Consider the following 25,156-nt stretch of genomic DNA (forward strand, 5'->3'; position numbering starts at 1 on the left):
CCATACAGCCTGCGCGCATACCTATCCCCACTCTCTCTTGCGTCTCTGCCTCACCATCATTGGCGCCGCGTCCGTCAGCACTTTGTTTTAGCGACATCTCGATTCTCACTTCCCTATTCGGGAGTTTGATATACATTACATATTGGTGGTTACATAGTATATGCTATAGAAGGAATGTCTTTTAACGAACGTACGACCCTGCAAGACCCCCTCTTCGCCCTACATGCATGAACGCCCCTCATGCATCAACTCGGGCAAGATCTCGGCGATACTGAATCCTCCCACCTGAATTCCGGTCCTGTCTCTCCTCTTTCGAGACGCCAAGGAAACTATAACTATTACCCATCCATTACGAGGGTGTGGCTCGTATACATGCCTCCCTTATCATTATCATCTCCATCTCCGTCCTCGGACGTCTCTTTCCCAAACCATACAATGCCAAGGGGTTTGCTCGAGACGGGCAACATCTCAGATATCCAAGATCCTCAAGTCCACAGGATCTTAGACCATTGCTGATCCATCCCATATACTTCCCACGCGCTTGCCTTGAGAGGGCGATAGCGGATAGTTGGCTCCCTGCCTGCCTACTATGCCACCAAGCCGCCTTAGCCGGCTGGGCCTTGTAATAACAAGGTTTCGGTTCTCACAGCGCAAGCATGAGCGCCGCGACACCCAGGCCGACGCAAGGCATGGCCAGGGCGCGGGCACCGAGACCCGCGACGGGCACTGGGGAAGCGCCACCAGAACCACCGGGCTGGCCACTCGAGGCAGTGGCCGAGGCACCACCGGCACCTCCACCTCCACCTCCTCGAGTACCTGAAGGGGAGCTTCCGCCGGCACTACCACCACCTCCACCTGATGGAGAGCTACCGCCTCCACTGGCACCAGGGCTGCCAGCGCCGCCGCCGCCACCTTGAGTGGGCTGGGGTTGTTGTCCACCAGGTGCAGAGCCACCGCCAGAGCCACCACCGCCACCTTGAGTGGGCTGGGGTTGTTGTCCACCAGGTGCAGAGCCACCGCCAGAGCCACCACCCCCACCACCAGCAGTGGGTTGAGTTTGTCCGCCGGTAGCCGGGGGAGCGGAGCCACCTGCCGAACCGCTACCGCCGCCGCCACCAGGGACGGGGACGGGAACGGGAACAGGAGCGCCACCACCATTACCACCACCTCCTCCGCCGCCGCCTTGAGTGGGCTGAGGTTGACCACCCGTTGCCGGGGGAGCGGAGCCACCTGCCGAACCACCTCCGCCCCCGCCACCTTGTGTGGGTTGAGGTTGACCACCAGTCGGCGAACCACTGCCGCCACCAGCACCGCCGGTAGCAGGGGACTCGTTCCGCCGCCGGCACCACCGCCAGGAGCACTAGATCCACCAGCACCGCCGCCGCCACCACCAGGAGGTACAGTAGCAGTAGATGTCGAAGTAGAGCTGGCACCAGGACGAGGAGGCGCTGTGCTGTTCTGTCCACCGCCGCCGCCGCCACCGGCACCACCACCTCCGGGGGTACAGTCGCAGTCGATGTGGAACTCGGACGAGGAGCAGAGGAAGAAGCGGGAGGGGCTGTGCTGTTACCGGGGCTGGGCGGGGGCGTGCCCGACGTCGTGATAAGCGAGGTCAGGGTGTACATGCCACCGCCGCCGCCACCGCCGCCGCCGCCACCGCTGCTGGTGGCATTGGAAGGAGGGGGGTTGACAGGGTAGCCACCGCCACCACCACCACCACCACCGCTGCTGGAAGGAGGAGGTGCGGATGACGAGGTTTGAGTGACGGTTGTCGAGGCCACGCTACTGCTACCACTACCGGAAGGAGGAGGTGCGGATGACGAGGTTTGAGTGACGGTTGTCGAGGCCACGCTACTGCTACCACTACCGGAAGGAGGAGGGTTTACAGGGTAACCCCCGCCACCGCCGCCACCTCCACCGCTGCTGGAAGGAGGGGGGAGGAGGTGCTGACGAGGTCTCAGTGACAGTGCTCGAAGGAGGCGGAGGCGGTGCCGACGAAGTCTGGGTGACAGTGGTCGACTCGACGTTGCTGCTGCTGGAAGCGGGAGGAGGAGGGTTGACAGGATAACCGCCGCCGCCGCCACTGCTAGCAGGAGGGCTCGACTCGGCCGGGGGCGGAGGAGCAGAAGAAGCAGGCGGACTCGACTCGGCGGGCGGGCTGCTGGCAGGGGGGCTCGACTCAGCAGGGGGCGGAGCCTGCGTCGTGGTCACGGCGTAGGACGAGCCTCCTCCTTCCGGGGGCGGAGCGCTCGAATCCTGAGCCATGACCACGGCGGACAGGCAGAGGAGACGGATAAGGACGGAGTCCTTGAGGGGATGCATGATGGGCTATCTACCAGTCCCCTTTCTGCGTTCTTTTGCTGTATGCTTCTAGGGCTAGAACAAGTAGGTGAAGTGTTAGTCAGTATAAGCGGTGAATAGAAACAACGACTGGGTGTAACTTGACCGGTGAAAGCCGATCATGGCTCACTCACTTTTGTGTTTTTCTTCGCTTTCAAGTCTGTTGTTCGCGTCGTTGTTGCACTTCTGACAACAAGAGAGGACTGGCCATAGGAGCTGAGGCCTGGGGCTGGCTCTCCTCTAAGTAGCCATGGCCCGTCCCGCCCAGTTAGCGAGGGGAAGCCCTCATGACGGTTGGATGAGATAGCTCCCGTTGTAGCAATGGCGCCACATGATGGAAATCCGGTGTGGTGATGCTATTTTGGCACGCGCGGCACGGAAGCATGCAGGCTCGTGTGGACAAAAGCTTGTTCGGCCGGGCGTGCCGTGGAAAGAAGTGTGCGCGGCCCCGACATGATGTTTGCTTACGTATAGGACATCCCGCATTATAGTCGGGAAGCAATTGCCAATGGGGCTGGCTAGAGCTAGAGGGAGTCAAGTGAGGCGGGAAGATAGCTAGGCCATATGCTAGCCAATCGTGCAAACCTTGCTCAACTTACGACGCAATACACCATTATCCCATCATCATCACAAGGCCAAACGATGAAATCAATCAGACACGTTGCGCATCCTAACGACACCAACACGGCGTCAATTTGCCAGGTTGAGACCCATGTGAATAGTGATTGGATTAATTGGAAACTCGCGGATGCACTTGATACTGGACGGTGGCATGGCTTCCACCATCATCGCCTATGGTGTATGTATAAGTACGTCTCACACGCTATTCGCCAACGCCTGCGCCACGATACTGATCCTAGAAGATGCAATAGTTCGTACATGCTTAGGCTTCCTTTGATTTTCTCGAAAGCTTTCGCTTGATCCTGGGAAACCAAATCTTTGGCTTCTTTCGAAGTGCTCGCCACTTTCGCTTTGCCTTGGCTGGCCATGTTTTCACTTTTGCTCGTCTTGCTCCCTAAACCGAAGGAGCTGACTCGGGCTCGTTCTCCGAGGGAAGAGTGCCTTGTTGCAACAATGACTGTGCCTGCGCCTGTGCTTGCGGTGGTTCCGCCGGGACCGGTAGCTCTTTGGGTAGTTCTTTGCGACCGTTTGCCTTGTAATATAGAACAACATCACTACCTCCCTTCCAGATGTGGGCCCGTAGCGTCGCAAGGCTCATGTCGATGGGCAGAAGCTAATACACTTGTCAGCACAGCTATGCATGTTGCGTAGGGTCGTACTTACCTGCTCATTACAGTACAGCTCCAGATAGTCCTCTGGCTTGAGTCCTTTCTCGCCCGCCTCTTCTAGTGACGGATCGATTCGCTCAGCTACGTATGAGAGAATCTTCTTCACACGTAGCATGCGATTAGCGTTCAACCGATTGTTTCCGTCGGTTGTTGCAATGCTTGGCAACGTATCCCGCCAAGGGTGGAGAATGAAAGAGACCTTGACGGGTTCTTTGGGCGGTATCGTGTTCTGGCGCGAGGCATTAGTATAACGAGTTCTGTGACGGCATGGCAAGGTTGTATGTCATACCGTAAGGAGCACTTCGCCGAGCCACTTGGGCGCCTTTTGCTCAATCATATCTGCATCAGAGCCCACCGTCTCCACTGTGCCCCGGTATAGGTCGGCACTGCCACCTGATGTCTCCTCCTGAATGATCACCCTAGTGCCTGCAGGAAGTTTGAGCACTGGCGTATCCGTGGGCAGGCTTGGAGTGATCTTGGTCTCAACGATTTCGTCTGGAGTTTCGTGAAGTTGCTTTTCATACTCATTACGTAATCTCTGAAGGACGCCGAAGAAACTATCGTCGACCTCCTTTTCGTGGTTAGAAGATGACTCGGACTTATTTTCATCGTCTTTCTTCTCCTCTATGGCGATGGGCTTCTCCATGTTGGTCGAAGCAGATCGGCCAAGCTTCTTCGATCCAAAAGACATGCCTATCCTGAATTTCTTGCCAAAGGTACCTTTGCCATTGTCCTTCTCCTTGCCCTCTGTGGGAGACTTGGGAGTTTCTGGCTCTTTCTCGGCCGCCGCTGGTGTGACAGGTGCTTTGCCCGGAGTTTCAGCAGACGTGATGCCATTGGAAAAATAGTCATCACCTGAAGCTCGCGCGATTTGGGACGATTTCTTCTCTAGGGGGCTGGTCGGCGCGGCGGCATTCTCAGGCACGCCGGGCAGGTGTGATCCAGGAGCAGGAGTGGCAACTGCTATCGTCATGCCCGGAGTCATGGGGTAGTTGTCGTTTCCCTTGGGAGTAACCACGGCGGACTCGTTCTGTTCCCACCCGTGCGAATTGGGTATCAGTATTGAGATAGGTGGGTTAGCTCGAGCGGCCGCTTGACGGTTCCTCACGCCCTCGTTCAGCTGGTTCCGATGAATTTCATCCCTGATAATCTCTTCGTCGATCAGATTCGCAAACAGGTAGCGAAGTACCCACTTCCCAAGATTGACTGTCCTCGGTTAGTCCCCGTCGCCGCATTCAGCAGTTTCAGTGCGCAACTTACTGCGTTGATCATCTTTGAACTCGATCGGTTCGTCCGTGACAAGTTCGTCGGCATACATCTCCGCGTCAAAGCAGTTGAAGGGTTCGAGTACAACAGCCAAGTTACCCGAGCTGGTATCAATGGAACACCAAGGCGCGACGGCTTCAGTTGTGTTGACTTCGGGTTCCACATCTTCCATATGTTTCTTGCCAAACCTACGAATGACTTTGCACTAGTAGGTGTTAAATGTGAACAATGCTAAACTCGTGAGATAGCTTACCTGTATCAAATCCCACAACAGTACGTCGCCAGCCGTGTCGAGCGTGAGGACTCGCCGCCGGTCGTTCAGAAGTCTGTGCTTTACAAGACCATTCTGTCCTTCGATGGTTTCTTCGGGGAGATGGTATATCGGTTCGGTTGCGTTAGCCACAATAGGGTCGACGAGTTCGCCAACTCTCTCCGCTGTATCAGACGATGTTGCTGCCAAATTTGACTCTGATGAGTTGAGTATTTGGGGTGGGAACGTCGCTGTGTGCGAGATTCGTAGTATCGAGTTGGCTGGTATCTTCCTTTTCTCTCCATCTGCGCGGATTTGTTTTCCTTGCTCCGGCATGGAGAGAATGCTGGCTCGAGCCGACTTTAAGTCATCCGGAATTAGGGCTTCGGGGCCAGTGTCAACATTTGCCCAGCGGTTGATGGACGAACTGGCGCTCGCAGTCCAGACATAGTCATTCGTAGTAACAATCTTGCTGACGCCGTCATGTTCTTGCGCCAAAGCAACGGATAAGCCTTCGTCCATCTCGGAAGTGCCTCTGACATCAGTCTTGACCACCAGACCCGACCGGTCACTACTGTAAAATACGCTCAGTTCCGGATGATCAGAGGACAGCGACCAGACACTGTCGTTATGCATGGTCAGGGTATACATGCACCGCCCGGCTGTAACACTCCATACTTTGATAGTTTGATCCGAGCTGGCAGTCATGATGGTATCGCAGGACTCGTTCACCAGAATAGAGCGCACCATGTCTGTGTGTCCCACAAACTTGGTCACACTCTTTCCCCCGGCCCGAGGATCCCATAAGCGAACACTGGATTCGGGTCCGCCATTGGCGATGATGTTTCGGCCAGCGCTGAGGGCGTATACCGAGCCCTTCTCTTGTATCTCTTCCCCTTGTGTGTCAATCTCCAGGGTCTCGCCGGCGCCACTGAGGTCCCATAGTTTGATTTTGCGGTCGAGTCCGCCCGAAGCCACCCAATTCACGCCATTGGTCGTAGCCAAGCACTTGACGTAATCGCTGTGCTGGCCGATGGTATGCGCCGGCTCTTCACTGGAAAGAGGCCGCCATACTTTTACGGTCAGGTCGGACGAAGCGGAAACAAGGGCGGTTTTGTTGGACGCGAGGACGATGTCGTTGATCCAGTGAGTATGTGCTTGTGTTGATGATAGGAACTTGGTTTTCGGTTTGGAGGCGCCGGCGCCGGGTGTTTCCAGGTCCCAGGCGCATACTATGCCATCCCTTCCCCCAGAATAACTTGATCACAATTAGTAACGCGCGTCGGGTATCGAGTTGTGGCTTGCGGGATTGTCTCGGATGCTTACAGGATCGCATTGTCGGCATCCACGGCCAGGCCATTGACACCCAGGCGATGTCCGCCAGACGAAGAATGATCGAGCTCTAGAACTAGATTTGGGTAGAGGTGTGTGTCAGAAATAGAGACTCATGCGATTCCGATTGTGTACTGTATTGCCATGGGAGCTATAGCAGGGTTTCTAGACCAATCGTGTTTCGGCAGCTGGCTATGCGACAACGAGGCTTCGGCCACGGCCAACGCAGAATGATGCGATGCGGGGCTTAGGGGAGCGATCAACAGGGACGGATTGCCGTGAAGAATGGGACGAACGAACCATAGCTAATCCTCTGGCGCGCCTTCTTCGCCATTGTGGGTTGGGCAAGCTGGCGAGAATCATGCGATTTGGCTCTGGGCGCCTCATACGATATGTACAAACCTCCAAAAGCAGAAGAGGGAGCAAGAAAGCAATGAATATTCGACACGCAGACCGTGGAGCTAGATGTGTCACTAAGAAGGTGGTTGGATGGGATGCGCGAGGAGCGTTGTCTCGTGTGTCAACAAGGTCCCAGTGGACTGGATGGTGGATAGCCGGGTTTGTTGGTCCCGGGTAACTCCCCCAGTAAAATTAGGAAGCTACAAATTGATACTCGATCGGCGTGCGCGAATACGAGCAATAAGTGACAGGTGCTCCGTAGTAGGTAGAGGTGGCTAAGCCAATTTCTGTATTGCTGAAGGATTGAGCACTGGTCCAGCGATGGCTTCCTCTCGAAGTGACCTGGAGAGTGAGAGAGAGAATGTGAGGTGAGGGATAGCATCATCCTGCATCCAGCTCCTGCCTGTTCGGAACTGACGCTGCGTGCGCCTGCCACGCTATGTTTTGGCGCGTGCATGTCAGCGAATCCAACGGTGACGCTGGCCTAGGGGGCTAGAGGTTTAGGTAACTGGAATAGGACCCCTAGACTGCCCTAGTACATGTCACGTAGAGAATCCCAGCTGAGCGGCGTGACGCCTAACGCCATCAGGCTATAGCGTCATCTTCTCCGCTGAGAGCCTGGAGCCCCCTTCCAATCCCCCCCAATCCCCCCCTTTGGCCCCCAACTTTTCGGCGCTGTACTCCAACTTCTGCAGGGGCTAGATCGAATGTTCGCGGTTGCTTCTAGATTGGCTCGGCTGCAGCTTCCAAGCGCCCAATTAAACCGCTTCCCGCCATTTTGGAAGACGCATCAAATGGGTAACGCTGCATCAGCTGGGCTTGAGTTGACATCATGTTGTAAGAGCTGAGACGGTCACTGCATCTAGGCAAGTCAATGTGGTTTAGAGGTAGGCCGCCTGCATTCAACTGTATATTCTGCATGTGTCTGGTCTACAGGAAGCAAGGTAGTCCTGAATCGCCCTTCTTCTAAATGCGATATGACCCGACTTCCTCGATGGGAAAAAGAGACAACAACAGGCTTCTTCCGCCTTCTCAGATGTTCGTTCTCTAGCAGCAGTAGCCAGGCAGGCCACTGATGTCATCTTCAATATTGCGCGCACGAATGAGTCAGCAGTAAACACTTGCTTCGAAGGCCAAGTGGGAGACGGATATGGCTTCCATAGATATCACTTACCAGCCATTAAATCGCCAACGTCGGGTGTGCAGCCATTATCGGCGTTGGCATAGTAGAAGTGGCCTAGATTTAAAAAAAAATGCCATGAATCAGCATGGAGGCTTCATTTCGAAACAGGGAAACAAGTGAAAAGGGAAGAGAAAGACAAGGCGCATTTCTATCCAGCAAGATAGTGGCCCAACCTACCGTCGTAGCACTGGCAGACCACGACTTCGACGCAGCACTTCGGGTCCTGGCTGCTACCAGACCGATCAGTCAGCTTCGAGCTCATATTCTCGTCGCTTCACAGTATTGGTGGCTGGACTTACTAACGAGTACAGGCAGTTACGCCATCAGGAGGATCGGCTCCAATGTGAACACTTTGGATATCAACAGCAGCTGCGACGACTGCTGCGACGATGGTGGAAAATATGGAGAGCTTCATGATTGAAACTGGCGTACGAATGTCGCGAGCTGTAGTGTTGTTTGACGTGTTATTTAGCAGGTATATGTTGGCTCGTGGGAATGGCTGGCAATGGAGGGTAGGGGAAGTCGAAGAGTTGTGAGAGTTGTGGGAACTTGGATATGTCAAATGCTTCGTGTATGTGCCGGTAAGGGACCTTTCATGGCTTATATAGCAGTTCATCCTAATACATTTGACATTCAATGCTTTTTAAAGCGGTGACTGTAGCTGTATCTATACCTGCATTCACCATATCATCTCGCGATGTTACGCAACAGTCATCAGACTTTCGTAAAGGTTAGCAGCTCATAGCGTAGAAAGATTCGGCCACATCGACTCTTGAATTTACGAAATACAATTTATGACTAAATAGTTTATTGTATAGCAATAGGTGAATATAATGCGCACCCAGTATCTGTCTTGCTCAGTCATCTCCGGCGACAAGTTCGTCTCTACTATTGCTCTGAATTCAGATCATTGTTCTCGACAGGGTATGCGCGTCCAGCATTCGATTCGTTCCCAAACTTCTTTGCACTGGGCTTTATCTTCACCAGATCTTCTGAAACAGCTAACCGGTATTTTTCTGTCGACGATGACTGCTGTCGGCTCTCCCCCTTTTTCTTCCCTGGGTGTAAAAGCCTCCCAAGCCAGCTGTGTCTCGGTTCTGGCAAGGGAACGGAAACATCGGGGGAGTCTCCAGCCTCGATACCAATCGTGTACAAGTTATTCTCCCCATAAACGGGCACCACCCCGAACCAATATCGCTTCTGGGCCATGCGCAGCCGTGCTTTCATATACCACTGTTGGCCATATCCACTAACCCTGCTGGCCACCGCCCGATCATTTTCATCCTGCACCTGTTCCAGATTACCCTTAAGAATGACGTCGAATGGGTTGCCCTTATTTTCGCCCATAAACTTGTCGTCTCTCAGTAGGCTGCTGGAACAGGTCCATGATAGCAAGTCTGCAATCGTGTAGTAACAACGCGGGAGTTGTCTCTCGCGTTCCTCAGTCGCTAGCATCCAGAGTATGAGCAAAAAATACACCACCAGCCACACAATGATGATGATCGACAGTGGCAACGAAAACCGAATAAAAGTCCCTTCGTCATTGCTAGCAAGGCTGTAAGAGGCAGTTGCCACAATGGGCAGCAGTCTTCCAAGCATCGCCATGCCCATCAAGAAAGCGACTTTGACATGTCCCTTTCCCATCGCCACGAATATCGCGACGGGTCGCGGAAGGCACGTGTAATTTAGCAGGAGTGAGTCATCGGCCGAGACTCCAGCAGTAGAGCTTAAAGCCTTGAACGGCTCTGTCTTCGCGTGGAACATGCTCAGGTCTTCCCATAACCAAGTGAAAAGACATATCACCGTGATAGGCAACCACTGGAGTACAAATTGGGCTACATTATAAGGCATGTTAACCTGGAGGTAGCCGTCCACGTCCTGTAGTGTTGCGTTCATAACTAGGGCGATGACGAAGCTAGTGCTGAGAACAATCGAGAGTATTGCAAAAAAGTAGAGGATGCCGTGATCCATAAAGAGGTCAGACGTGGCATATCGCATATCTCGAAGCTCTTCCCTGTCGACTAAGTCTTTTGTCAGATGATGGCGATGTAAAAAACGACTAACGGGGTCATAACAAAGGCCTACTGACGTAGTATATCGTTAACATTGTTTTGTCCTATGGGGCTGGAGGTAACCCCTGGTATCCTCCGAGTATTGACTTGGCTGCCAGAGGAGTCGCCATGGTTTGCTCTTATATCATTTTCAATCCCTTCATCAGAGTTTTGTCGTCGCCCAAAAGGATCCGGGTGCGAGTCAAAATTATTGATAGGTTCCGTGGTAGGTGCGTCATTCTCTGGGTTTAGGCGTTAGTTAATGAACTCCTACACACGTGTGCTCTGTCTACCTAAAACCAGGTATGAGGTACCTTGAATATGATTCGCATCTGTGAGTTCTCCTTTTGGACCGAACCCATGCCAGTAAGCATCGCCATATTTCCAATACCCCAACTGTAACGGCTCGTTTCTGAAATGATTCCGCATCGAACCAGGAGTAGCAATCGATGACCCTTTGAGCTTGGAAACAAACTGAGCACCTCGGAAAAGCGCCAATTGGTCCGCAATAGATACGGGATCCCAAAGGAGCCCCGTATCCCTGTCCCGGAGATACAATATGACCCATATGGTGTGAACGTCGACCATACCATAGAATACCAACAAAGTCAATGCCGCCCAATTGGTCGTGTAGGCTCTGAGACGCCGCGACGTCGAGGAGAGCAGCACGCTCTTAAATGCAAGCACCGTGTAGCTGATGACATGAAGAATGAAAGAGAAAGAGAGAAGCACGTTACCGTGGGTAAGATCTTCTCTGCTGCGTACAGCTGTCCTGAACCCAGGACTTGGAAAGAAAGTCCTCAGGATTGTCTTACCCGCCTTGTTCCCGCCGGGGCTCGAGGCACAGGCGATATACGGTGCGATGCGGAAGAGATTCATGACTACCGATTCGAGTAGAACGGAGGTGACGGTACCGAGTACAGGAGGCATGATCTGGATCACGAAATAGCTCCAAATACCGTTGAGAGAGAATTCAGGCTTAATCTTAACGGCTATGAGAAGAGCCGTGATTGATAGGTTCCAGAATAGCACACAATACAGGAATCCTGGCTTGAGGCTCAGTGGTCGAAACTTCAAAGATGGCAGCCCGTCTATAGAATTAGGTTCCACCAGTGTAACTTGGTCTTCAGTTTTGACTAGAAGAGTGTCAGGGGCTCCGAAATTACCGTGGAAGGTAAATACGATCATATGTTTGGACCTACCGGTCGAAATTTCTGGGGCTTGTGCCTCATTTCGCTGATCATTCGCTGCCAAACCATGCTGAGTAGTCCTGGTTTCGGGTTCATTTGGGATTGGCTGATTCGTATGTGCAAAATCTTGAAGTTCTGTGCTCTGTAGTGAGGCTGTCCTGTCCATGATAGTGTATTGTTGTCTATCAGAATCGAATATAGTGGAAGTTCAAAAAAGAAGAAACTGATAATGGACAAAAAAAGAAAGGCACAGAAAATTGGAACGTCCAGATACTGAAGACCCGGGACATTATCTAAATACGGACTCAACAAGAAAATAAGGCTGTATAACTTTGTCGCATAATGGTGAGGCTCCTATCGCTGCCCAGTCAGATCAGGCTGGGGATGGGGAGGGTGTTGGGGCGGGAAAGAGTCATTGCCAGCCTGACCGTCGCTTCGTCCTCCTATTGGCAGCATTTATTTCTTTCTGCAGCGCTTTTCTGCAGTCAGCAGAACTATTGTAGGAGATGGTTTCACACGGCTCGTTGGGTGACAGAATCTCGAGTGACTTTTAATATGCAGTCGGACAGGCCTGCTGGTATCCCAAACCACTGATTGTGCTTGACCCTATTGTATTCTCCCCCTGCAGCTCTTATATCACGGCTTCATATGACAAAAGCAAGCCTCCATGCCCGTATGTTGAGCTATAGACATTCTTTCACTTTCCATAAGCTGTAAAATTGCTAGTGGCGTCCAGCTGGAAGTATGAATCCATTCGGGAAGCTCGCCTTGCTGAGATCCTCTGGGGAAGTTTCCCGTGAAATTCGGGTCAGCCGCAGCTTCTAGAAGCAGTCGAACAGGCGGCAGGCAATCATAGTACACCAAAGCTTTGAGTGGCGTGAGGAAGCAACCGAACCCGTTTGGATCAGCTCCATGCTTCATCAGCAAATCGAAAATTTTATCGAAATGCCAACGGTCCAGCCCACATACCAAACAAATAAGAACAAAATCCACCGATATTTCAGTGGCTTTGAAGTAGCGGTTGTGATTTTTCAATGGCCTGTAGAATAAAGCACTGCGCGCCATGTCATCAGCTTCATGGCAGAAGATATTCAGGACAGTTCTATTGAAAGAGGCCCTATTAGACCAACTCGGAAAAGTCACAATGAGTTGTGTGGTAAGAATTTGACCCAGATCAGGACTTCGTTTCAAGAGTACTCGAAGAGCACTGCCTGTTGCATGATAGTCCACGCACCTCACAAGCATAGTCAACAGTATGCTGGCCTCACCAGCAGTCTTGGGAGTAGGATGATCGAGTATGACTTATGTCAGCGCTGGTATCCAGCCACACCATGGTGATAGCGATGGTTGGTCTTCATATTGTACTCTCTCAGACAAGCAAATACTGCATAAGTGCAATGTGTCGTAGCATGTCCGCGTAGTCCTTGAGTATATTCCTTGCGGATACAGGAATTGCGGGCCAAATTGGTTCCCAATATTTCCTGGAAGATGGAACTTTAGCCAGATCGCCGCTGATAGCAAGTAGGAGCGTTGACTTATATTGTGAGATCTCCTACGGTAAGTTTCGAGCTTTGGATGCTTTCAGCGGCCAGTCCAGCTCAGCAAATGTGATCTTGCGACGTTTACTGCTTGAAGCGTCATTCTTTCGGGGAGCGGGCAGCAGGCGCCCGAGTTCCAAAAGACACCTGCGGCATGGCTCAAGCGTGACGGACAAGCCTGAGAGTTTTGTCACCGAGAATTTCAGAGTATCGATGATAGCTTGCAGAGATATGGTCTCACCATATATCATCTGCAAATCTTTGGGCGCGTCCTTGATTGTTTCAATGCAGTACTTACACGCACTGACAATGCAATTCGTGATCTCGATGAATGCAATGATGCTGGCGCCCATGGACAAGGGGTTGGCCATCTTGACTGTCTTCTGAGCATACGACTTTCGAAATTGGGTATTTTTATTGGAGGAATGAAATGAAGCAACTCTCAGCTCTACCTTCCACTCCCAATGGGTTGGTTGGCTGCTGTTGCATATGCCCCACCTAGGATATCTGCCAATGACTGAGCATTCTCCTCTCGACGACATCCCCCAATAGAACTACAGGTTTCTGTCATGTTGGTCAACCCTTGTCTTGCCATATCGCAGATGCCCATATTTCTGCCCACTGTCGTTACATACGTGGTGATACTGTCGAGATAGTATACAGTAACAGTACATCTAGTACTCGTGTTGCCCTCTACAGTCTTTAGTTGGCCTCCGTCTAGTGTCATAATACATTCATCTGCAGAGCGTTCACAGCCCACTGATAACTCCCGAGGAAGATGGCTCCTCCAGCACTGATCCACATAACCCTGGGCCCAATGCCAGCGAAGAAAGGGCGAATGCCGTGTGTCTTTAGTATGCCCTTGAGCACCGGTATCACACGTTCCTTTTCCTTGGACAGCATCACCCTCGTCTTGAGCACGTCGAGCGGCGTCGTGATACCCGCCGCTACGGCACCTGATACGCTTCCAAAAACAGCGCTCTCGGCCGCGGTGTTCTCCAACCGGCCGTCCCCCTTCCGGCGGCGACTCCACGCCTTCAGAGCTTCCCACAGCGGGAACTGGATGACGGTGAAGGGCACCTCTCGCATGACCGTGATGCCCCACCCGCGGTACAGCTCACGCCACACGCCCGCGAGGCCGATGGCGCGGTGCTGACCCAGGATGGCGCCCAAGGCCGCAGCGCTCGACCCGCCGTGCAAGCCCGCCTGCGCCCGCTGCTTGACCACCTCGGTCGGGACGCGCACGGCGCACGCCGCGACCTCGCCCAGGCTCGCGGCCGTCATGTGCTCGAGGGGCGCGGCCCAGCCATCGTTCTTGGTCGCCTTCCCGTGCAAGCCGGCGAGAAGCTGGTTCTCGTGCCGCCGCGCCGCGAGCGTGCTCTTGACCCCTTCGTAGGTGCAGAAGAAAAAGGCGGCGCCCGGCGCAGAACCGACCACGGCGGACCCCACTCCTCGATATATGCCTCGGAAGCCTCCCGAGGGGAAGAAGCCGGCGGCGGATTGTAGACGGGTCTTGAGCGTATCGAGAGGGAAAAGACTCAGGTCGACGGTGGTGCCGGCGAGACCGCCAGCAAGCAGGGCCGTTGTGAAGGGAGGCTGTGACGATGTCGACATGATTTCTTTTGTAGGTATGTATCAGGTGGGGTGGTCGTTCGTCGTTCAAGGGTCGAGCTGCTACGGAGCTTCGAGGCGGGTGCCTCCTAGTATTTATCGAGTCTCTGCGGTCATCGGGAACGTGGGGTTATGAAGGGTACATATGTATAACCAGATGTTGGACAATGGATGTTGGTGCAACGCCCCCAATGTGAATCGCATGTGAGGTTTTGCGCCGAGCTCGACTTTCTTCAGTGGAGCTAGCTCCGATAAAAACCGATACCGTTGGCAGTTGGTGCTTGTTCAGTTCAGTAGTCGCAGGCAGGGCTTGAGGGGCAGCAGGGGTCCGGCGTTTAGTGAAGTCATAGGGAACTAACGCCTGGCCCAAGCTCCCTGGAGGAGAGAAAGCTGGCGAAAAACAATGGAAACCCCCGACTCAATCGAGCATGAAGATTGTCATCATATAATGGAATGTGCGCAATCCCGCATGTCTTGCATGGACTGGCGAGGCCGATTGGCCTCGCCGAATTCACTGATGCTCTCCGGGCCACTTGCAAACCTCGGTTCTCGGAAGCCCCCAAAACCAAGTAACCAACAACCACCGGCGCGTTGGTAAGTTCGATCCTGCTATAGATGAAAGCTTGGTTTTTGTGCTTGCAGTATTAGTTGACTCGTTTCTCTTGCTGTAGCCATGGCGATAAGCGGCGGCGTAGATTCTATGGCTTTGGCCTATCTATGCTCCAAGGTGCGAGAAAAAGACCCCATGTTTGTGGTATGCGACAACCCGGTAGGGTCGTTCCGAGGTTTTGTGGTCGACCACGGTTTGCGGCAGGAATCCGGCCAAGAAGCGGAAGATGTGTGCAAAGCCCTCAAGAAGATGGGCATCGTAGCTTTTCGCTATCCGATCAACTGGGACAAGGAAGTCGGCGAGGGCACAGATCCAAGGAAGGTGCCCAACTTCGAGAGCGTAGCGCGTAGAGCCCGGTACAGGCAACTGGGCCGATCCTGTGCAGAGTCCCGGATAGTCACGCTGCTTCTTGGTCACCACCAGGATGACCAATACGAGACGGTTCTTATGCGCCTTGTCAATGGGCATAGGAGCCGTGGCTTGCGTGGCATGCACAGAGCAAGCGAGATACCAGAGTGTGAAGGTATCCATCGCGCTTTCAACAGCGGCTGGGTAGATGACCAGATCTCCAGAGCCCCCTACGTCAAATACAACATCCGCAGGGCCACGCTAAAGTATGAGCTTCAGAATGCGATTCAGACGCAATTGGAAGACGGAAACGAAGACGATAGGACAAACGGGTCTCTGGTTAATCCATGGGTTGCTGATGAGATCAGTTATGTCGATGAGTTTCAGTATTTAGATGAGGAAGGGGACCAAGCAGCCCTGAACCTACCTTTGGATCTCGGGCTGGAGCCTATGCCCATTGAGGATGCAGGGGTCAACATCTACCGTCCTCTGCTGGAATTTGGCAAAGACAGATTGGTTGCAACATGCCTTGCCAACGGCGTGCCCTGGTGGGAGGATCACACCAATGCGGATCCCACGCTTACAATGAGGAATACACTGCGGGATCTGGCAAGAACAGACAAGCTCCCAGCTGCTCTCCGGAAGCCGGCTATTCTGGCACTTTCTGCAAAGTGCGAAATCAAGGCTCAAGCACGAGATGCTGAGGTCGACAGGTGGCTGAAGCGAACCGTCTTGCACACGTTTGAGCCCCGCGCGGGATCTTTCGTCATTCAGTTCCCAGATATAGCACCCGTTAGGCAGCTGCAGCATCAGTCCGCGAGGCGGTATCACAGCCGTATTGCCCAAAAGCGCATCGTTGCAGGCGCGCTTGTGCAGAGGATTCTGTCCATTGCCAGTCCGGACATCCAGCTTCCTCCGTTGGGGGATCTACAAAACGTCATATCGCGCCTGTTTCCGTCGCTCGCGAGTCGTTCTGAAACCCAACCAGGTGCGCACCCCCAGCCGTTCCCCATTGCATCAGTGCATTTTACACCACTCGAAGCCGCCCCTTCGTCTATTGCGCGAGCCGTTCCAGCCAATGAACGGACTTGGTACGTGTCGCGTGTGCCATATACCTCCAACATGCCCCTTCCGCAGTGGCGGTTTCCCTACTATAGCAGATGGGAGTTGGACATACACGGCCTGCCTAGTTTCTTCAGGTGGTCAGGTCGGGCGCCTTGGCACTTCTACGACGGACGCTACTGGATAAAACTGAGCCACCGCCTGCCGTACCGCGTCGTCGTCATGCCCTTCCTCGCCGCGCACGCCAAGGACTTCCGGGACTCGCTCGGCCGCGACGGCGCCAAGCGGCTGGATGCCATCCTGAAACGGATGGCCCCCGGCAAGGTTCGGTACACGCTGCCCGCCATCTACGTCGAGGAGTACCTCGATCTCAGCAACAAGGTCATCCGCTCGAACTACCCGGATCCCAAGGAAGGCGAGGAGCCCATACCCGAAACCGTCGATGCCGCGGTGTATAGCCGTTACAACGGACCGGTTTTGCCTAAAGCACTTTCCAAGATGCGACTTTTGGCACTGCCCACGTTGGACATCCAAGTGCCCCACCTTGGGAAGTGGCTGGAGTATAAGGTGAGATATAAGAGGGTAGACCGCAAAATCCTTAACGATGTAGGAACCTTCTCAAGAGGGCCGTTCGTTGCCCCTGTACGGCTTAGGAAGAGGGCGGCAGTAAAGGCCAGGGGTTTGCAAAATGCGTTACCAAGGGCCAGGAAGTTATCAGTGAGCGATTCACCGTCTCCTCGGATCCCCCAAACCCCTGCTGAAAATTAATTTAAAAAAAAATAAGCTTCACTCGGAATCATTATACTTGGACATTAGTTTACAAAGTGACTGACTTGACTGAGTTCACCATGGGGGGTCCATCTACCAAATGTCGACTGACTATGCACGGCTGTAAGATGCCATCAGTCACCGCCCATGCTCATGTGCCATTGTATCATCGCTCATAGTTTTGGCAGGCACTTCGAGCGGTATACCCAGACGAAAGCTTTCTGCTCATTTATACATGAGAGGGACAAGTTGATATGTGAAAATGGACCCCGAAAGACGGACATCCCTCCCCGAAATCACACTGCTGCCTCCTTTCCCTTGCCCTTGCCGTCTTTTGCGATGTCACTCTTGCCTGTTCTACCGCCCGCCTCCTCCTTATGCTCGTCGTCAGGGAAGTCGCCATGCCTGTATCCGCTCCGTCTTCTTTCCCATCCTCAGGTATTCTCGAGACAGCAGAGACGGACCTGGACCGGCTTCTCTCGGGCTCAGGGGTGCCGCTTCCATACATGAGAGACAGCTTCTGGAAACTGTCGCGCATGGCACGCGTCAAGTCCACGTCTAGCGATACTGACGGGGCCTCGCTTGGGGCTCTACTCCGTTGCATGGCTAGAAGGAAAGCTCGTTAGGCACGTCAGGATATTTCACCTTGGGAGATTGGAATATTATAAAAGGCGTCATTCAGTGAGAAAAGATCGCCCCTATTTGACTTGGACTGGGAGAGACGAAGCGCTGAAGTATGTGGCAAATGAATAAAAGCTTACCTCGACGAAACATGCTTGCTGGAGTCAGCGATCGGCTCGGGCTTTTCTCGACTGTCAAGAGAACAGCAGGAGTGGTGCTGGAACTTGAGACCCTGTCATCGACTTTGGGAGTAACGGTAACGGAAGGTGATGAGGTGGCAGTAGTAAGAGGAGGGGCCCGGCTGAAGGCATGGACCTTCATTCTTGTTTTTCTTCTGGAGCTTTCGTCTGCCCTCTTTTTTGCCTTGAATCTGCGGCGAGGACTGTTGGAGTGGTGACGGTGTGCCTGCTGCCACGGGTGTGGTGACTTCCAGTCTCGGGGTCGCGTTACGTGATTGCTGTTCTAGCTGCTCTCGTTGCTGCTGCCTCTGGCACGGTCTACACAGCCCCCCCCACGGGCCGCGTCGCGACGTTCTGCGTGCACTCGAACAAGCCCGGAGGCACTCGAGGTTGAGCGTCCGGCAGCCATTTCGTAGTCTGCAGCAGGAGGCGGTGGTCGTCACGGGATCTGGTCTCAGGGTGAGGCGGAACGCGGCTGTTGCCAAACAGGTTGGATGACGGTGGTTGGCGTATCTTTTGCGAGAGCAGTCCCTCCTGTTGCTGGCCTTGCGGCAAGTATGGGACCTCCTTGGGCTGCCGACTCCCGCTGCTCCCACCTGCAGCTTCGGATGGGGGCAAGTAGGGTGCAGATGAGATCAGACGGCGAACAAGGTGGCAGTGCGTTGTGTTCTGGTACTCTGAATGGCCGCAGCTGTGGTACTTGGTCCGGATTGTCGTGCACATTTTGCTGTTGATGTGTTTGGTGACGGTGCCAGATGTTTTTGTGGCTAGCAGTGTGGTGTTTTGGGTGGGAGGAAGCGTGTTGTTTTACTTGACGTGGTCAAAGTCGATGAGAGAGCCGTCAGTGAAAACAGGTCGTAGAGATATGAATGTTGACGTTGGTCAAGAAGCTACAATGCCAGTCAATGAATTATTTCCAGTGGTAACGCAGCTGTAGTTGGCATTCTGCCTGGTTTGGCCTGGTGTTGATGCATGGGGGGTTGCCTCGTTTTTTTGTTCTTGTGGTTCATCGTGTGTCCTGACCGTGAGCTGTGAGTGCAAATCAACTAAACGGTTTTACATAATCTCGTCCTCTACCTCACAACCGTAGGACCTTTCTAAACCAGATCTAGAGTATTTTCTAATCTCAGGATGACCTACACTCAGTCATAGCCAGGCATCGTGACCACAGGCGTGCTTAAGCTATTGAACGACTAGCTTATGCGATCAGTCAAAGTTGTTGTGCTTCTTGGATAAGAGAAAGACTGATTTTCAAGTATCGACATTGAATATTTAGGATATCACTTTTTCTCCGTGGAGCTGGTGATGTGCTCGAAAAAGACCACCTCGACTACGAACTAAAAGCCACAAAAGCACATTATTGTGTACACCTGGGAACAACGGGTCACTCTATACGGTAGGCGGAAGTTTGGGAGATACCATAGCAAGAGCTTCGCCGACGCACACAAATATATCCCTCGGGGTTTCGAACTGTCGAGGCGGGTAGGCCACGAGCCATAGGCCATGGGCCACGGGCATTGGATATGGATGAGGCACGAGTCGACGCTATTCTTTGTAATTCACACTTGGAAAACGTTGTTTATCATGAACGAAGTAGGCACGTCTCAAAGATGGGCAGTGATGTTTGACAAGAATTGAACTCAGCCGGGGAAGCCGCTGCTTTGGAAAGCCAGGTGAGCCGAAGGAAGTAGGGCCGATAGACATCACGGAAACCAGGAAACAACGATCTGCGGATGTTTGGATGCTGGTTCGAAAGCTGTTGCTCCATGCCTTTCTGTTATTGCCGCACTTCCTGTAGGCGCGGGGCATCATCATCATCATCATCTTCTTCTTCTTCTTCTTCATCGGCCTATCAGCCATTTTCTCTTCTGGTATCATACTCATTCCACTTTGGCTTCTTTATTCAAACAGTACATCACTGGAAAATGGAGGACGGCAACCTGGATCCCCGTTGTTTCGACTCTGACGGCAACGCAGACTCATATTTCCAAGAACTGTGCCAAATAGCAGCTGGACTGTCGGTTCAAGATGAGTCTCAAGGAATATCAGAAGTTGCCAGATCGCCTCCCCCTAGCATGACAGTCTCGATTCCGCCTTTGCCGTTTCTCAGTCATTTTATTATGTACTACCGAAACCTTTGGCTACAGGCCCAGGCATTGCAACCACCACCACCTATTCACAACCCCAATAACGAAATCGAAAACACGGATCATCTCACGCAACATGTCACAGGAGACCCTGGAGACTTCAGCGATATCGACCTAAACCAACTACTGGGAAGTATTCGGGAGCATCTAGACGAGCTTGACGAACAAACGGAACAACAAGAACTACATCTCATAAGAATACGACATGGAAACATCATCCTTCAGCGCGGTTTGCCTGGCTATGACGACGGTTTCCAACTAAACTTTAGACTCCCCCCGGAGCCGCATACGGCCTAATGCAGTGATCGCCTAGGCGGTGATGTGCGCGGAGTGTCACGAACTGACGTTCGAGTACCACATATCAATACCATGGCGCGCACAGGTTTCACTGGGCATCCCAGCCATGGACAGCGTCCTCCGCTTGCGGATAAATATGCGCTTCGTAGTCGGTTGTTCGCGTTGTCTGGGGTAATGCATAGAAGACAATGTGCATAACTAGTGCGACCGCCCGCCGAACATTTCTCCGTAAAGAGAGAACAGGCCGCAGGCGTGGAAAGAGTATCCAGGGGGAGGGGTGGGAAAGGAAAAGGCGAGTGAAGCGTTGATTTAGTGTATTGTTGCAGTGTCACCCTTCATCAGCCGTTCTATTCACCATAGCGCAATAGACTTGTATCTTGCAATAAAGGGGTTGTGTGATCTCTCGATGTTAGCAACCTCAGTGTGCATCCTGTATGCCTCTGCTAATATACGCCCTGGCAATCCCATCCACTATTGCCGCAACGCCGTCTGGATTTTTGGTTTCCATAAATAGTAAATAATAGCAAATAACTAGACCTACGAGAATTCCGTAGCGATCGTTTGGGTATCCCTGATGATGACAAAATAACATTCCGTTTCCATTTCCCTTTCCGTCCTTCCATTCCCCTTTCCCATTTGGAGCCTCGTCACTATTGGCCAATCTGGCAAGCCAGGTTGCCAATCATGCTGCGCGTCTGGATTGACGACGCGCCGCCGTTCTGGCCCTTGTAGGCGAGCAGCTCGCTGCGGCCGAGGCCCGACGTGGACTTGACAATGCGCACGTCCTTGCCCGTGATGCCCAACTTGCCGGCCGTCGACTCGCCGACGAGGTTGCCGACCCACGTGGACGGGTACTTGAGGCCGATGTCGCCGCTCGTCGACTTGTGCACGCCCGACAGGCAGTCGAGGGGCTGGGTGGCCAGGCCCGCGGCGGCGGACACGTCGCGGACCTGCTCCAGCGTCGCCAGCGCGGTGAGCGTGATGGGCGCCGCGCCGTTGGCGTCTCGCTTAGTAGCGGCGGCAGCATGCGACAGAGGGGGAGGGCTACCGGATGAAGGTGGCAGCGGTGGCGACGAGGCAGACCAGCCGGCAAACCAGACGGGGGTCTAGGACGCGCACGGCCGTGGTGCCGCTCGTGGTGCCCGTCTCGAGCTGGGCCGGGTGCGTGGCGTTGACCTTGCTCGAGTCGAGGACGGGGAGGAGGTCGACGGCGATGTCGCTGGCGGTGCTCTTGAGGTCGATGCCCGTGCTGAAGGCCAGGGCGGCGTGGATGCGGCCCGACGTCGACTTGAGGTCCACCAGGTACTCGCGGATGGGCATCTGGTCGAGCTCGTGGATGGGCTCGGCGGCGCTGAGGAAGCCCGACACAGTGCTCAGCGACAGCACGGCGGGCTTCGGGTCCGCCTCGAGCACCGGCTTGGGCGCGATGCTCGCCTGGACGTTGCCCGCCGTCGCGTGCAGGCCCAGGAGGTCGTACAGCGGCCACGTGCCGCCGATGCTGCCCGCCACCGTCTGCACCTCGATCACGCGCGAGTTGAACTGGTACGTGTTCTTGGCCGGGACGAAGATGTAGTCCTGGGCGCCGGCCAGCGGGGTCATTTCGGCCGTCGTGTACGTGCGTGCCTTGTCGGCCGCAGACACGACGTCTCCGAGGTCGCTGACGAGCCGAGTGTACTCTGCGACCTTGAGGGAGAGGTCGTCCATGGTGAGGATGTCCAGGTGCACCGTCTTAATGCCCATCTCCTTGAGCTCGGCGTTCTCCGGGACATAGATGGTGGCACGCATCTCCATGCAGGGGCGCACATCCGGGTCAGCGGACTCGGTGTGTTTGGGCACTGTCACTTTCATCATCTGGTCGGCCTCGTCTGCGTTCACGTCGACGCGCAAGTCGGGGTCGTTGGTGACAATCTCCAGAATGACGCGAGGGTCGCCGGTGGCGTCCACCTTCCGGATGTTGACTTGGCCCGCAATGCTGACGTCGCCGTGGCCCTTATGGAACGCCATTTCCTCGACGAAAGAGAAATACTTCTCCTTGCTGAACTTGACAGCCATGATTTGCTCGGGAAATCTGAACGTTGCATTTTTGCAGTGCGTTGACTCCAGGGGCTGTAAGACTGGGAGGTCTGGATTTGGGGGACCTCCAGGTGGCGGCGGATCCTGCGGCGCTTGATCTGCCGGTTGCTTGATTGGTACCGCGGGCGATGGTCTGATAGTGTTCTGTACCATGATGTTAGATATCTGCCTGGCGTAAAAACTAATAAGATACTGGTTGGGGTCAGGGGGTTTCAGCTTACACTCTTATCGTCCTTCACCACTCTATAGGAGCTTGCCAGAAAGCCCATGCTCGCAATGAGCAATACGGACGCAAGCAGTGTGGTACGCCAAGTAACCCACGCGGGCAGCCGCCTCCTCACTCGCTGCCTCCAAGCTGGTCTGACACTCTCTTCGTCATTGGGTAACCCACCCATGCTCTCGGGGTCCCTGCTGAGTAACCGCTCATCTTCGATGCCCATGTTGGCGGCGTGTGTGACGGTGCTGTAATTTCTGGCCTGGTTGATTGGGCTTGTTGGGAAGAGGGGAGATGTCGACGACGGAGTGTAAGCCGGAGGGGCGTCTGAATAAACAGATGCCGAACGATCTCGGGAGGGGGGTAGGCTTCGTAATGGTCGTCGTATTGCTGCTGCTGCTGCCGCTGCTGCTACTACTGACGCTGAAGCTGAAGATGACGACGGAGTGTACGCCGACGTAGACAAGGGTGTGCGCGGCGTGAAGATGGGATACGTAGACTGAGTACGTGTCGATGGAGCAGTCGCGTGACTGAGGTGAGAATAAGAATGGTCGCTAGGCGAAGAAGCATTGCCAAGGGGATCCCCGGCCTTCTTGTATTTAAAGCTCCTGCTTCCGCTGCGACGCGGTCCTCCTCGACCTCGCGGGCTTTCGACTCAGCGGCTGTCTCTGGTTGCTGCCGCAGTGTGGGGTCGGGGACCATGACATTGGGGACGACAGGGACCCCATGCGACGAGGCCGTCGCGGTAAAGTAGCCATCGGAGGGCGAGTGTTCGTCCCCGTAGTCATCGCTGTCAGAGTCGCCAAAGTCGAGGCCAGAGGAGTAGAGGTTGTCGGAATGGGGCATGGTTCTAGAGGCCTGGTGGCTGCTTGAAACGAGGCTTGGCGGGGTCGTCCCGGGGCTGAAACTATTGCCAAGGTCGGCGTGAAACAAATGTCCGTCTGATCGCAACGTGACGATACAAACTCTAAGTATAGCCAATTCAAATCAAAAAATCTCCGATCGTTTGTTTCAAGGGACTTGAGAGCCTGAGGTTTCAATTGCTAATGGCAGGCGAAGAGAAAAGACGAAAGGTTGTCAGTCTAGTCAATCCCGAGGGGAATATACCTTCATCAGCTCACGGTCTCTGTCCGACAGATATCGGCATACCGCCCGATCTAGATGCATTCCGATGTGGTGCAGCAAGGCTAGACTGATCCTCGTCGAAGTCGGGACGAGGCATTCGTAAGCCTGCGTCTCAACACGGCAAGGCGTAAGAAACATTCAATGTGATGTGCGCATGTCTATCGCCGCTCACCATGCGGAAAAGGGAAGCTCGATAGGTCTCGGCTCAGATGCCATTGGCCCGCCATGGTTCGACGTCAAGCCGTGATGACGGAAACCCACCACCGGTCCATCGACATTGGGCCAATATGCTTGGCCGTTGAGCTTACTTTCCTTCCCCGCATTCTAGGCATCCTCCAACATCCTGGGTGTTATCGCAAGATTGAGCGCCGCCCTGTCAGCGGTGAGAGCCGAACCCCTCCGACTCTGCAGCTCGGTTGTGTAGATGTCGTATGCAAGTGACGACGACTTTTTCACATCGATTTACGTTACTCGACATCACGAGACTGGTTTTGATACCTTCAGAAGCCATGGCTGATAATTGTTCCATATTTCCTCATTATTTCCAATTAGTCAACCGTGTGACGAGTTTGACGTCGCATTGGAATCGTCTACTCAGCCAAGTCAATATACGCCTCGGCGCTGTACACACTGGCCTGCAGATGCATCTCATGTCTGCCCAGGACTGCTGTAACATGAGCGAAGACCAACGTTCTTGGGTGTCTTGGCAGCTCTACCTGAATCCCTCTTTGATAGAACACTGATGTTCGTCTCTCGGCTCCTTGTCTTCCCAGCTCATCCATGTATGGTGCTACATACTTGGACGGCCATCGACCCTTGAGTTCGGAATTTGCCATCGAGGGCATCTTGTCTGCGCGGGTGTGCCCAGCTCAACACCCTTGACCACTAGCAGACAAAATGAGAGCGCACTGAATCATGAGTTCGTTTCAAAGCTGCCACCTATAAGGCCTTTGAGATTCTGCCAAAGGTCAGCTAAGACTATCAAACCCAGGGGAAAGGGAGGTAGGTCATAGACTACCGGGGAGTCCCCGTTCACCTCGATGACAGTTTTGCGAGCCACGGACTCAAGCAAGGGTTGATGAAGTCGCCAGGTACAACAATGCGAAGGTCATCGTTGAGATTGTCGTTGATCTAGTTCAAGCAGGGAAAGGGGCTTGTAGAAGGCAATGACTTGGCCTATAAGCACGGGTGTCACCCATGATTACCTTGGGAATCGGTATCAGCTGACTAGATCATTGAGAGCCTACAGGCACCGGCCGGGGC

The 25,156-nt window shown here is 53.9% G+C and overlaps 11 protein-coding genes across 11 annotated transcripts; 3 read left to right on the top strand and 8 right to left on the bottom strand.

Moving 5' to 3' along the window:
* Positions 1 to 643: 643 nt before the first annotated feature.
* PG998_009963 (uncharacterized protein) lies at positions 644 to 2,322 on the bottom strand (the record flags this gene model as incomplete). The annotated part of the gene is made up of 4 exons (XM_066876779.1): positions 644 to 754; positions 784 to 1,558; positions 1,597 to 1,923; positions 1,952 to 2,322. 4 exons carry the CDS (start codon positions 2,320 to 2,322, stop codon positions 644 to 646), a joined length of 1,584 nt encoding a protein of 527 aa, XP_066728935.1.
* Positions 2,323 to 3,355: 1,033 nt separating this feature from the next.
* PG998_009964 (WD40 repeat-like protein) lies at positions 3,356 to 6,811 on the bottom strand (the record flags this gene model as incomplete). The annotated part of the gene is made up of 7 exons (XM_066876780.1): positions 3,356 to 3,574; positions 3,625 to 3,858; positions 3,919 to 4,835; positions 4,890 to 5,100; positions 5,149 to 6,403; positions 6,472 to 6,553; positions 6,778 to 6,811. The coding sequence occupies 7 exons, from the start codon at positions 6,809 to 6,811 to the stop codon at positions 3,356 to 3,358; spliced, it is 2,952 nt and encodes a 983-aa protein (XP_066728936.1).
* Positions 6,812 to 8,144: 1,333 nt separating this feature from the next.
* Positions 8,145 to 8,480, top strand: PG998_009965 (uncharacterized protein; the record flags this gene model as incomplete). Its single annotated transcript, XM_066876781.1, has 1 exon — positions 8,145 to 8,480. One exon carries the CDS (start codon positions 8,145 to 8,147, stop codon positions 8,478 to 8,480), a length of 336 nt encoding a protein of 111 aa, XP_066728937.1.
* Positions 8,481 to 8,947: 467 nt separating this feature from the next.
* PG998_009966 (uncharacterized protein) lies at positions 8,948 to 11,466 on the bottom strand (the record flags this gene model as incomplete). The annotated part of the gene is made up of 4 exons (XM_066876782.1): positions 8,948 to 10,080; positions 10,149 to 10,352; positions 10,404 to 11,246; positions 11,313 to 11,466. The coding sequence occupies 4 exons, from the start codon at positions 11,464 to 11,466 to the stop codon at positions 8,948 to 8,950; spliced, it is 2,334 nt and encodes a 777-aa protein (XP_066728938.1).
* A 1,386-nt stretch (positions 11,467 to 12,852) lies between these two features.
* On the bottom strand, positions 12,853 to 13,209 carry PG998_009967 (uncharacterized protein; the record flags this gene model as incomplete). Its single annotated transcript, XM_066876783.1, has 1 exon — positions 12,853 to 13,209. One exon carries the CDS (start codon positions 13,207 to 13,209, stop codon positions 12,853 to 12,855), a length of 357 nt encoding a protein of 118 aa, XP_066728939.1.
* Positions 13,210 to 13,561: 352 nt separating this feature from the next.
* Positions 13,562 to 14,452, bottom strand: PG998_009968 (uncharacterized protein; the record flags this gene model as incomplete). Its single annotated transcript, XM_066876784.1, has 1 exon — positions 13,562 to 14,452. The coding sequence occupies one exon, from the start codon at positions 14,450 to 14,452 to the stop codon at positions 13,562 to 13,564; it is 891 nt and encodes a 296-aa protein (XP_066728940.1).
* A 670-nt stretch (positions 14,453 to 15,122) lies between these two features.
* PG998_009969 (uncharacterized protein) lies at positions 15,123 to 17,230 on the top strand (the record flags this gene model as incomplete). The annotated part of the gene is made up of 2 exons (XM_066876785.1): positions 15,123 to 17,036; positions 17,123 to 17,230. 2 exons carry the CDS (start codon positions 15,123 to 15,125, stop codon positions 17,228 to 17,230), a joined length of 2,022 nt encoding a protein of 673 aa, XP_066728941.1.
* Positions 17,231 to 17,533: 303 nt separating this feature from the next.
* Positions 17,534 to 18,179, bottom strand: PG998_009970 (uncharacterized protein; the record flags this gene model as incomplete). The annotated part of the gene is made up of 3 exons (XM_066876786.1): positions 17,534 to 17,642; positions 17,702 to 17,855; positions 17,999 to 18,179. 3 exons carry the CDS (start codon positions 18,177 to 18,179, stop codon positions 17,534 to 17,536), a joined length of 444 nt encoding a protein of 147 aa, XP_066728942.1.
* Positions 18,180 to 18,355: 176 nt separating this feature from the next.
* Positions 18,356 to 18,760, bottom strand: PG998_009971 (uncharacterized protein; the record flags this gene model as incomplete). Its single annotated transcript, XM_066876787.1, has 1 exon — positions 18,356 to 18,760. One exon carries the CDS (start codon positions 18,758 to 18,760, stop codon positions 18,356 to 18,358), a length of 405 nt encoding a protein of 134 aa, XP_066728943.1.
* Positions 18,761 to 19,962: 1,202 nt separating this feature from the next.
* On the top strand, positions 19,963 to 20,481 carry PG998_009972 (uncharacterized protein; the record flags this gene model as incomplete). The annotated part of the gene is made up of 1 exon (XM_066876788.1): positions 19,963 to 20,481. The coding sequence occupies one exon, from the start codon at positions 19,963 to 19,965 to the stop codon at positions 20,479 to 20,481; it is 519 nt and encodes a 172-aa protein (XP_066728944.1).
* A 650-nt stretch (positions 20,482 to 21,131) lies between these two features.
* Positions 21,132 to 23,614, bottom strand: PG998_009973 (uncharacterized protein; the record flags this gene model as incomplete). The annotated part of the gene is made up of 4 exons (XM_066876789.1): positions 21,132 to 21,587; positions 21,658 to 22,698; positions 22,776 to 23,095; positions 23,191 to 23,614. The coding sequence occupies 4 exons, from the start codon at positions 23,612 to 23,614 to the stop codon at positions 21,132 to 21,134; spliced, it is 2,241 nt and encodes a 746-aa protein (XP_066728945.1).
* Between the last annotated feature and the right edge of the window lie 1,542 nt (positions 23,615 to 25,156).

This window comes from Apiospora kogelbergensis (assembly GCF_038363985.1).
Source record: "Apiospora kogelbergensis strain CBS 113332 chromosome Unknown utg000006l_segment0_segment0, whole genome shotgun sequence".
Lineage (NCBI taxonomy): Eukaryota > Fungi > Ascomycota > Sordariomycetes > Amphisphaeriales > Apiosporaceae > Apiospora > Apiospora kogelbergensis.